General features: G+C 52.8%; 1 protein-coding gene across 2 annotated transcripts in view; it reads left to right on the forward strand.

Moving 5' to 3' along the window:
* The window catches only part of BCL7A (BAF chromatin remodeling complex subunit BCL7A), a 30912-nt gene extending 20221 nt beyond the window's left edge, over positions 1–10691 (forward strand). The window contains exons 6-7 of one of the 2 annotated variants that reach the window (XM_043441548.1): positions 4422–4606; positions 7674–10691. In XM_043441548.1, the coding sequence (XP_043297483.1) occupies positions 4422–4606; positions 7674–7745 (257 nt within the window). In that variant the 3' untranslated portion in view covers positions 7746–10691. The remainder of the gene's footprint in view (positions 1–4421; positions 4607–7673) is intronic. The other variant, XM_043441557.1, reaches the window with a different exon arrangement.
* Positions 10692–12460: the final 1769 nt, after the last annotated feature.

A 12460-nucleotide genomic window follows, 5' to 3' on the forward strand; every position in this document is an offset into this window, starting at 1 on the left:
GCCCTAACAGACCACCACTGCTGGGTCTGTTGTGTGGCCTTCTAGAGGTGGTCTGTACCTAGAAGCATCTATGTGAGATGATCACCTCCCGTTTTAGAACACTCTCACTTAACAGTCACCATGGAGATAGTTCCACGTTAAGACATACGGGTCTTTCTTATTCTCTTTACCAGCTTATCATTCAGAGCCGTGACTGTACCATGATGTATTTAAATAGTCCCCATGTTGGTGGGTCATTTGAGTTGTTTCTTTTTCCTGCACCGATGGTGCTGAAAGGCATCTTGTGCTCACGTCTCTTTGCATCTTTGCTCAGATGTGAATGAGTCTGGAGGATACGGCCCTGGAGGGGGGCTACAGAGACAAAGGGCAGTGGACGTTTACAGTGTCTGTAGTGGCCTCCCTCTTTTCCACTCATGCCAAGGGCAGAGTGGCTTCCCCCGGAGCATTCCGCCTGGGCTCTGTAGGTTTGTGGGGCCGGGTGATTCTTTGCCGTGGGGGTGTCGTGTGCATCGTGGAGTGCTGAGCAACATCCGAGCGACTTCGGTGCAGCCTTCTCCCCTGTACAGCACGTGGGCATACCCTCTCCTCCCTTCGGGGCCCTGCCCGGGCCTGAGGAGAGGCACTGGGATGGGGCGATGAATGCAGGACCGACTGGTCACATCTGGGCCGACCCGTGCTGGCCGTGAGGCCTCAGGCCGGCAGCAGGACCTCCTGTGCACCTTCCAGTGTCCTCGAGGCAAATGTAAGTTGCCTGCCTGTCGCATCAGGTCTCTGGGAAAGGAGGTGGAGCTTGCAGGGTGGGGCGGGGCAGAGGGAGGGCGGCGCGATGAGGGGCGGGGCCGGTGTGGCCGCTTCTCCGCGTTCTGGGCCTCGGTTCTCGGTGTTTGGGGTCTGCATCTCCTTTGCCCTGAAGGGTCGGTTAAAGCTCGGCTGCAGGAATTCTGTCTGGGGTCCCCCTTTTCACGGCTGCCCTGTTTGGACCCTGTCACTCCTGCCCGCTGCCACAGGTCCATGGGGGCCACACCGGCATCCCTTCCGGCCAGGCCAGGCCTGGCCTCTGGGCCGGTAGAGTTGCCCAGCTTTGCCCAGGGGAGACACCCCGGGGGCCAGGCCCACCTACACGCTCTCAGGGGCCTTCCTCATGTGGGGGTCTGCTTCCTGCAGGACAGGGCAGGTTGGTCGCCAGCTGTTGACCTTGCTTTGAACTTGTTTACTGCTAAGTGAGTTCAGGGAATGACATAATGTCCAAAGTCCCTGGACTAAATTTAGGCCCTTGGAAAATAATTTCCCCTGGGTGAGTTCCAGTGCCTTGGGCTGAGAGAACCAGGCCGCAGCAGCGGGGCCTGCCTGGAACGCTCGGCCAGCTCCAAGGCCAGTTCCCACTGTGCTCTTGGGCCAGACAAGGGGTCAGCATGACTCTCTGGACCCACTCTGGGTGACTCGCCACCTTCATGATTTCTAAGCCTGCATCCGAGCCCCCACCTCCCTCTCCTCTCTGCAAAGCCCACCATGTAGGGCAGAAAGGGTTCTGTCGGGACTTCCCTCCTGGTCCAGTGGCTAAAATTCCATGCTCCCAGTGCAGGGGGCTGGGGTTTGATCCCTGCTCAGGGAACTAGATCCCACATATAGCTAAGACCTACACCAGCTAAAAAAATAAGTGCTTCTTTTTTTTAAAAAAAGGTCTGTAGTCAAGAGAGAAGGAGGACAATAGCAACTGCATAGGTTTGTTAAAGCAAACTTATAATATGAACTAGAATATAAGGTTAACATGGATTTATTTTTCTTTTAAATTGAGATGAAATTCCCATAGCATGCAAGGCACCGTTTTAAAGTGAGCAGCTCAGTACCATTTAGCACATTCATAATGCTGTGCAGCCACCACCTCTGTCTAGTTCCAAACTGTTCTCAACACTCTTAACAGGAAACCCTGTACCCTTCAGCTGTCATTTCCCATTCCTCTTATCCCTGGCCTCCACCAATCTGTATTTTCTGTCTCTATGGATTTGTCTTTCGTGGTCCTTTCATAGAAATGGAGTCATGTAACCTGTGTCTTTTGTTGACGGACATCTTTCACTCAGCATCTTTGTTTCAAGGTTCATCCACATAGTAGCCTGTGTCAGCGCTTCATTCTTTTTCATGGCTGAATAATACTCTGTTGTGTGGGTGGACCACATTGTGTTTATCTGCCTATCTGTTAATGGACATTTGGCCCGTTTCCATCTTTGGGCCATCGTGAGTGATGTTTCTGTGAATATTTGTTTGCAGACATCAGCTTGAAGACTTGTTTTCGATTCTTGTGGGGCTACACCTAGAAGTAGAATCGCTGGGTCATATAGGAGTTCTGTGTTTTTGAGGAACTGCTGTTAACATGGTTTTTAAAGGTAAAACTAGAAATACCAAAGAAATGTCAGGTTTATGGGGAGTTTGGTTTCCTGCCCTCAATGATCCCTCATCTACTCCCACATGGGATTATTTTGCCGCTTGGATTCTTTTTCCATCTTTCCATTTAATTTTCACAGCAACTCAACCGGACAGCTATTGTCAACCTCAACTTTATGGAGGGTGGGGGGTCTGACACAGGGAGCCCAGCTTCATAGGAACAAGCAGCAGAGGCAGCATTAGAAACCAGGTCTGGGATTTCCCTGCTGGTCCGGTGGCTAAGACTCCATGCTCCCAAAGCTGGGTGCCCCAGGTTCGATCCCTGGTCAGGGAACTAGACCCCACGTGCCGCAACTAAAGACCCTGTGCACTGCAACCATGACCTGGTGCAGCCAAATAAAATATATAAATATTAAATAATTTTTAAAAAAACCCAGTCTGTTTCTAGACCCTGTGTCCCCCCCTCCGCCCCGCCCAGACACCAGCTTGTAGGAGGAGCCCAGGGGTCCTGGTGTGGTGGACTCCCTGACTCTCCTGATGGCGTCAGGAGAACCCAGCTCAGACCGTGGCAGGGTGTCGGGTCTCCTGGTACTGCCCTGAGCACTCAGGGCTGCTGATTTGGGGGAGCAGAGTCTGTGTTAGTGGCGCCTTCACTGGGAGGGATATACTAGGGCTCAGCCTCTGTGGAAGGAGGGCTGTAGCTCCTTCCTGCCGCCCTGCTCCCCAGCCTTCTGTACCCTGCCGGGCTCAAGCTCTGGAATACTGCCTGCTTCTCCCTGCCCCTTCCTCTTATTGTTTGCTTGCTTTAAAAATTAAGCCTGGGGACTTTCCTGGTGGTTCAGTGGTTAAAACTCTGCATTTCCAATGCAAGGGGTGCAGGTTCGATCCCCGGTCGGGGAGCTAAGATCCCACAGGCTGCACAGCATGGCCAAAAAAAAAGAGAGAAAGAGAAAACTTAGACCTGGGAAATTTTTTTCCCTTTGTTGTGCTTCTATCTCAGAAACCCCAGAACGTAAAACATTCTTGAATATTTTAGTGTGTTTCTTTTCTTTTTTTTTTTTTTTTTTACAAATCAGGGTGACATATGTTGTTGGTATCTTGAATGCAAGCAGAGCAGGGCCCTGGGCGGGATGCGGCTGCTCCTTCCATGCGCTCTGTGCCTAAAATAAGCTTCAGGTGCAACGGCTGCTCCCTCTTTCCAAAGCCGCACCACCTCACACAGCCTGCTAAGACCTGCACCTTCCTTCTGCTAATGGAACGTGGTGGGGGGAGCAGGGAGACCTGTGCGTGAGACAGAGCCCAAATGGCCAGCCAAACAGGGACTCATTAAATGTAAGTGACGGCCTGATAGGATGCTGTGCAGCCATCTTGTAGGCTCTCATTTTTATAGAATTTTTAAGGACATGCAGAATTCTTCCCAAATATTGTGAGATCCCTGTCTCGGGAGAATGCAGAACTAGAAGTGCATGTAGGGAGAAACATCTGGAAAAATAGGGCTAGATCCCCTAAAATGTTAGTGGCGTGGCAGCCGTGGGTGACATGAGGTAGTTGCTGATTTCATTCCCCCCCCCCCTGTATTTTTTGGCTCTTGCAATGGCAATCAGAAAAATATCCATATTACTAAGAGAAATGTTTACCAAGGGGCAGTTCCCTCTGTGAATTCCCCCCACACTCCCCTGATGGAAGGAGGGAGGTGTCTGCAGCCATGATGGTTGGAGCACGCTGTGTCCACTGGAGGGCAGCAGATGCACACAGCATAAAGCCGGTAGCATCCTTTACATGGCTTCTCCTGGCACTTGGCAGCTAATAGGAGTGCAAGGGAAAGGGTCAGAGTCCCCAGTGCCAAAGTGTGGCCTGGCTGCTTAAAATGACATCCTTAAAAAAATAAGCAAGAGGCTTCCCAATCCCCCCAGCTCCTTGCAGTCCTGACAGACCGCCTGGCCTCCCAACTTACCCAGTTCCAGGTATTTTTAGTAAGTGGTTCATCTGGCTCCGTATCGCCCGTGTCTGAAAACAGCTTCTGTCGTCTTGCTTTTCCTCAGATGCTTCCGACGAGCAGAATTCACAGTCTTCAATGGAAAACTCGATGAACAGTTCAGAGCAAGTCGAACGGCAGCCGTCTGGAGATGTGGGCCTGGCTGCAGAGACATCCACAATCTCTCAGGTACCTCGATCGAGGTCTCAGAGGGGCAGCCAGCTCGGCCAGGAGCCTGCTGGGGTGTTGGGGGTACGTTGAAAGGTGTCTTCTTGTTTTTGTTTCCTGGTTTGCTCTCTGGATGATTGGAACTGTCTGGTATTCATTGAGCAGGATCCATGAGTGTCCTGTAGCTGGTCTGGTAACTGGGGTTGCAGTAGAGAAGACGCACAGGTCCCCCCTTGGGGTCAGTCCTTTATCCCAGCCTTAGCTTCATCACTTTGTTTATTCGGGTCCACAGAGCACTGCCCAGGCACAGTGACCCAAAGCCAACTTCCCTTAGAGCTGGGAAGATAGGTCTTCAGACTCTTAAATGCTAGACGAACCGTCCTTTGGAATTTTGCACCTGACCACGCTCCCCCCTACTTGGTCCCCTTTCCAGGTTATCACTGTTTGCCGGAATCTAGTCTGAATCAGACAGTGCAGATGTAGGTGGCCTTGCTGATGGGAGCAGATGTCCCTGGTTCGAATCCCAGATCCTCCACTTGACACACACACACACGAGCCTCAGGGTCTCTCGCTGCCACGGTGAGATCACAGGACTGTCTTGGGGCCAGAACACGGACAAGAGGAGAGAATGTGGCTAGCACTTCACACACAGCTGGGCACAGGAGAGACCCCAGCGTTGCCTAGGCTTCTGTTGTGATTTTTTACTGTCCGTCCTCTGTGCTCATCAAAGAGGTCTGGGGACTCAGGGGTGTCAAAACTACAGCTAATAAGACTATTTCCACTTGAGTATTTTCACACCTGGGGAGAAACCGAAAACAGGTAGCAGCAGAGAAAGGGGAACAGCTTGATCTGTACTCTAGGGAGCCTTCAACCAGGCCTTCCTCAAGGGGAAGAGACTCTCAGACCCTCACATCCTGGCACCCTTGGCTCCACAACCCCGTGTCAGCCTACCCAGCACTCCTCCAGAGGCCCAAAGACAGGACAGTGTTGATGAAAAATGTGTTTGCAGTGGCAGAAAACCGGCCAAAACCCGAGTGTCTTAAGGTTTTAATAAATCCGGAGCGGCAGATGCACAGCCTGGTATGCCGCTGTTAACGTGTGTTGACCAGGTCCGGATAACGTTCTCACAGCGCGAGATGCCAGGCAGGACCTCCAACGGAGCATGAGCCCATTTGATTACAGTGCAAATCCAGTCCTCAGATAGAATTGGTAAAGGCCAGGATGGCAGCTGGCATCTCCTGGCCTCTTGAACTCAGAGGAGGAAAGATCAGCTCAAAATGCTGATCCGCACCCTGGGGGTATCTGGTGCTCCCCACCGGCATCTGGAAAGTCCAGGGGTCTTCCGTTCTGACAGGCCTCCACCTCCACTCCCATGTCCGGGGACCCAGACCTGAAATGGGGACCCTTCCACAGTTTTCACGCTCACATAGACATGCCGCTTGTCTCCAGAGCCGCTCGGTTTGTGAGCAAGACAGAGGGTGTGTTGTCCTGAAGCAGAGAGCTTGACATTGACGTTCAGCCTTGCCTATTTAAAAAAGAAAAAAGGTTCCCCATACCCTTTTCTAGGCACTCCCTCCTGCTCCCTCTCATGGGATAGTTGTCCTCTTTCCAGAGTCTGCTGCCACGCTCATTCACTGTCCCCCCCATGCAAATGCTTTGTGGACGCTTGGCCTGAATGGTATCCCCCTTCCTCAGAAGGCACAGCGACCCACTTGGTCCCGTTACGTTGAGACCGAGCTTTTATCACTTTCACGAGGAAAAGGCAGGGGAAAGACAGGGGCAGTTGTTCCTGCCTTCCTGCCATATCAACTCTCAGGAAACTCACTCACCTCATCCATCAAGGCCCAGAGGTCTCTGTTTAGCACCTGTTGGGCCTCCACTGTGTACTGGGCAGTCAGCTGGGTCCTAGGGAGACAGTGTGAGCCAACTGACATGGTCCCTGTCCTCACAGGGACAGGAAGGATGGGTTCAGGGAGGCGGGACGCACGGCCAGGAGACAGCAGACCCGAGTGGATTGCAATTGGAGCTGTGGGAGAACGGGAGCAGGGTGATGCAAGGAAGCCCTCCTAGATGGTATAGGTGCGGACAAGTGAGATGAGAGCAGGAGTTGGGAGGGTGAGAGATGAGGGCAGCGAGGGCAGGCTCTCTGAGCAGAGAGAAAAGGGCGCACAGGCCAGGAGACAGGAGCCAGCCTAGGGAACGGGAGGGGCGGCCAGGGAGGCTGGAGCCAGGCAGACACGGAGGAGGGGAGGGAGAGAGGCCTTCTCGGCCTGATGAGGAGCTGGGACTCTGTTCCGAGGTCAGTGTTGTGCTCTGTATGATCTCTGCTTTGAAACTGTCTCTTGAGCTCTGCTGAAGGCTGGGTGGGGCGGCCGTGGAGCAGCCTGCGGCGCCAGCCAGACAAGGGACGGAGGCTCAGGTGTGGATGGGGTGGCTGGCAAGGGCAGAAGTGGGTGGGCCGAGGGTCTCTGGAGATGGAGTTAGGCGTGGCAAGAAGGGAGGACTCCAGGGTGCCATCCAGCTGTGTCCTAGGCAGATGACAGGGCCGTCGCCAGCCGTGGGAGCGCCGGTTAGGATGGGCGACGTTAGGAGGTGGACTCGGGGGATGGGTTAGTTTGGAGCTGGCTGGGATGATAGAGCGAGAAAGTCGAGGGAGAAGTAGGTGAGCGAGTGTCGAATTTTTTTGTGTGTGTGTGAGTGCTGGGACTTCTTGGGAATTTGGTGGCACTACAGACCCTTCCCCCCGAATAACCAACGTGTATGCATTCCGTAAACGCTGGGTGTCTGCCCCAGGCCAGGCACCTGTGCTGAGCCCTGGATGAGCCGTTGTCAACACGGCCAGGTTGGTCTAACCTTCGATCTTGGAGAGTAAACTTAAAACTCCGTATATGATTACCCTGCAGTTAGTGAGCTGTTGGAAGACACAGGTGACGTGGTGAATATAGGTGAATATAGCTCGGGTGTGAGGCTCCCTGTGGGTCCGTGAACCCTTTCGAGTCCACGCCAGGGCCACGGGGGTCAGAACCTCAGACGCCCACCCTCGAGTCCTTCCTGGGCTGACTTGTAACTCCCAGCTGACCTGAGTTGCTGTCCCGGGGTGTCAACCTGCGTTTCTCTTTTCTTCCTCTTCCCTCCACCCTCCAACCCCAAGGACCTGGAAGGAGTGCCACCCTCCAAAAAGATGAAACTGGAGGCTTCGCAACAGAACTCCGAGGAGATGTAGACGCCGAGTTCGGTCCTCTGATCCACGTCTCACGGGAGATCCATCAGCAGGCTTAGTTGTTGAACAACCTCACCCGAGCAGATCCCTGTCGGGTGCAAAGGGAACTACTAACTTAACAAGTTTACCAAGTGCAAATCCAAGAAAACCTAGAACGGCGTAACTTCTCAGACACTGAAGAACTTTCTGCTGTGAAGCGAAACACTCGAATCTTGAAGTGACTGTCCTGGGGAAGGCGGGGTCGACAGCTCAGGAGCGTCTGGACACTGTCTCTGAAGCCAAGATTACATTTGTGTTGCTGCTGTATTTTTTTTTTTTTTTTCCTCCCCACTCCTCTATTTAATGATATAAGCTATTTGAGGGTGGTACTGATCAGGAATTCACTTTTTCATCGGGGCTTTTCACTGTTCAACCGATATTCCTTCCGCTTTCTTTTTTTGTGCCTTGTGCCCTTGAGGTGACCTCTGGCATGTTTTCTGGTTGTTTTGCATCTCCCCTTACAAGTGCCCTCTTGGTTCGGTCAGGCAGCCATTGCTCCAGTCCTCGCGTCTTTCTCCTCCCTGCCCCAGGACTTCGGCTGGAGTGGACCAGGCAGGGAGAAGGAGAGCTTGAGGCCACAGAAGAGCAGGACCTCCCAGGCCAGCTGGTTTCTAGGTGCAGCTGGGAGGCTGCAGGGTACACCCTGAGCCCTGCCTGGGGACAGAGCTAGCCTCCAGGGTCCGAGGAGTCTCAGATGTCTGGGCATTGTCCCCAGGGCTTGCTTGGGGCATCTGAACTGGTGTTTCCAAGCCCACAGCTGCCCAGAGGGACATACAGAGCCCTTGGATTGTTCTGGCACTTCCCCCCTCCGCCCCTCCCCCCCGCATATGGCAACCTCCCACACCTCCCGAAGACGGACTGGCTTCTGCGGCTGATGGCAGGATGGTCTCCTTAAGACGATAAAGGGCCGGAGGAGGCCGGGAGCAGACGGCAGGATTAGCTGGTGCTGAACTTTCTCTCACAGGACGTTGCTTGGATTTCAAATCCACAGTCACCTGCTGCCCTAGTCTACCTCCCCAGCTCCACCTGGCCCCACCCGCGGGGGAGGTGAGGTTGCAGTCGGCCAAAATCCAGAGTCCACCGGCTTTCTGCAGACTGTTCTGACTCCTGGAGCCAACAGTTGGACCGCGTCTCTTTCCCAGGATGCTCCGAGGGTTCCCACGGGGGAGCAGGCCTCAAGGGTTGGAACTTGAAGGCCAGAAATGAGGCCCCCGAGAAACTGGAGAGCTTTGCACTCCTCCAGAAAGGGGGCTCTGGGGTCCCTCCCCTGCCTCCACCCCCTGCCTGCACTGGGATGACTTCCTGTCACTAAAACAGAGAAGCACCTCTTCTCCCCACGCCCCCCACCTTGGATGAACTGCCTCACTGTTTGGTTCTGAGGCTTGGTTTGCTCTTAATTCCTATACGGACTCCTCAGACCCTTAACCCTTCTCCTGAGCTTTCTTTACTGCACTGGAGTTCCAACTCCCTTTGAGTTGTGTGAGGGGGGAGGGGGGTTCCGGGTTTTGTTGTTGGTTTTTTTTTTTTTTTTCTGTTTGTTCGTTCAGTTTTTGTTTCTGTTTCGGCCAATTGGTGCATATATTCAAGTACCACCTTTCACGTGTGGATCTCTCTCCTGACCACCATGGGGAGTGTCTGCCAGACTCCATTTTCTAAGCGTTTCTGAGGGTGAGGCTCTTCTTTGTTTTTGAAGGGAGCCAATCTATTTCCTGCACTTCAAGAAGAATCAAAATGTTCCTGAATTTCAAATACCTCATGCAAACATGTCTCCTGAAGCAAGGGAAGGGGGAAAAAAAACAAAACACACACACACAAACTTTGAAAATGGTCATGTTGAAGTTAGTGATGCCGAAAGGTTTCTGTCTTAAAAAATCCTTATCAATTTTGCCCCTCAGGCAGTCAGTTCTACGGAGAACTGTGTTCTGTGTTACCTCTCAGCGTATCTCAAGGTGGCTTTACCTCCAGATCCTAGAGTTAGAATTAACTTCCTTTCTTTGCAGCAAAACTCCATTTGGATGAAAGATGAATCTGGATATCTATTTCCTCCTCTTTTATTTTTTTGGGAAACGAGAGGTAAGCAAGACAGCCGAAGACGAATCACAACACAGGCATCCGTGGAAACAGCAGGGTCCCCTCGACAGGCAAGGGGAGCGGACATGGTTGAGGGTGAACAAAAGAGGACGCCCAGGATACGAGGCTGTCGTTAGTTTTTCTCTGAAGTGCCTGAAGGTAGGAAACGGGCCAGGGGTCCGGACCGACTGGGCCCCGCCACGGCCACGCCAGGCAGAGCGGCCAGCGGCCCTGCGCCCCCATCCACGCCGGCCAGGACGGCCTTCCACGCGGGATGACGAGACTGCGAAAACCCACATGTGCTTCCTTCCCCGACGCGGCCCACTCCTCGGGGCTGCCGCCCTTCCCCACGCCATCCTGCGCCCCTCGCCCCTTCTCCCTCCATGGAATCTAAGACCTTTCAGCCGGCCGAGCCAGAGGCGGGGGTCCTAAGCGAATGCCTTCCGCCATCACCGGGCCCCACAGCCTAAAGGGCTCCCAGGGCAAACTTAACTCCCCGCAAATCTTGAAGTGGGGGGTGCTGCGGTTACACATTCCACAAAGTGCTGGCACTTACACCCATAACCCGAAGGCGGAAGACTGACTCACAGGTGGTGACCTCCCATTACCAACGATGTCATGGTTTGGAATGTTCCATTATCAGCCAAGGACCTGGTTAGAGATATAAAGACCTTTTTATTCACCGTTACCTAATTGTTTTTTTTTTTTTTCCTTACGACTTTTTTTTGGTGTGTTGTACAGCAGTATAATTTTTCACTTATTTATTCCATCAGTAGATATGGTTTGTACAATGTACAATGGTTCCATTTCAGAAAATAAAAGAAAAATTCAAATCATGAACACCATGTGATTTTGGAGTGTTATGATAAAGAGTAAAAATCCTGTGAGATTTTACTCACAGAGCGGGCTGCTCTGGTGTCTGCGGCGTGGCCCTGACTTTGTACACAACTTGAACGCTGGGACTGTGGCCTCCCACATGCTGTGGGAGGCTGAGCTAGTAGCCAGTTAGAACCCTAGTATAAATTACAGCCAGGCCATCTGCCCCCCATCTTGCGTCCTGGTGGTGTCCCTGGTTTCAGGAGGCTCTGGCCCATGTCAGGGGTTCAGGGGTCTATTCTTTGGTGACTTGCAACTCTGTCTTGACTTGCCTTAACAGCTAGTGACTCTCAGTCAGGCTGGATCCAGAACCGCCCCAGGGCCTTTTCCCCCACAACTCAGGCTCTTTCTCACTCTCCAGCTCAGACTCCCTCCCTCAGTTTACTTTTTCTTTTCTTCTCTGTCCAGTCTCTGTTTTTCCTCTCGCACCTGAAACCTGGCCCTAGGTGAACCACCAGCTAGGGACAGAGGGGTGGGACGATTGTTCTAGCAGTCCTGTGCTCAGTCACCCGTGTTGACCGACCTGGAGGCAGACATTCTCCTTTTTGTTTTGTCTGACTTTCCTCCCCACCCCGTTCCTTTTTAACATGTTCCAGTGTTTTTACCGGGATTGGTTGCTCAGCGAAATAAACTCCTGATATGGAAAGTTCATCCTGACAAAGCATAAATCATAGGGACCTTGTTTGCTTAACCAAAAAAAAAAAAGTGCCTTAGCGGGCACACTTTCGCTCTCTCTGGTATCCCTGAGGTCTGTTCCCTGGGTCTACAACTCTAGATGAAGGTCCCTTCCTCCCAGACTAATCCTCATCTCTGGATCTCTCCCCTTCCCTCTACCATTCTTGTCTCAGGCATTCTGCTTTATCTTCCCTGTCTCTCTCAGCTTCCCTGTCTCTGTGGAGCTTTCTGACTTCCTCTCATCTCCCTTCCTCAAGGAGCAGTCATGTCCAAGGGCTAGAAATTTGGACTTTACAGGCATCACTTGAGCACCATCTGTGTACTGAGCCCTGGGCAGCATTGACTCCAACTTGACCCTTTCTCTCTAAGCAGATAAGCTGGTACACTAGGATGCTGGGGACAGTTTGGAATTGGGGAGAGGTGCATTTTTGATGGCAGGGGTCAGGGAGGCTCCTAGGATGGTGGAAGAAGCCCAGGCATGGGGCTAAGGAGTTCATTTTGCCTTGTGGATGCTAAGGAGTGGTTGGAGGTTTCTGAGCCAGGGCTCTGCTGGACTGGGGGTGGCATTGCTAGTGAATGACATGGACTGGAAAAAGCCAGACAGGAGGTGGGGGCAGGGCAACTATGGAACTAGACTGTAGGTGAAGCAGGAGGCGAGGAGTTGGCAAGAAGGCCCGTGTGCCCCCAGGTGATGTGAAGGCAATGAGCACTGCAGCCAGGTGAGGTGGGAACAAGTTTGAGGAGGGGAAGGCAGGCAGACAAAGCTCTGGTGCAGGTCCAAGTCTGGACCACAACAAATGTAACAGAAGTCCGCAGTTGGGCTGAGGAGGGATTTGAATTCCTAACACCCAAGTTTATCCCTCACCTGCCTCTTAAGGAATGCATATTTTCCTCCAGAGGCTCATAGTAGACACTGGCTGCCTTTGCCAGTTGCATTCCCCTCTTCTTCCAGTAGGGGTCCCCCTGACCCACTCTCAGCCCCAAGAGTGGCTGGGCGATCTGGGTCCCTCTGCCTGGTAACTACGATTGGTTCAAGGATGATCACCTGGCCCAATGAG

This window comes from Cervus canadensis, chromosome 1 (genome assembly GCF_019320065.1).
Source record: "Cervus canadensis isolate Bull #8, Minnesota chromosome 1, ASM1932006v1, whole genome shotgun sequence".
Taxonomy (NCBI): domain Eukaryota; kingdom Metazoa; phylum Chordata; class Mammalia; order Artiodactyla; family Cervidae; genus Cervus; species Cervus canadensis.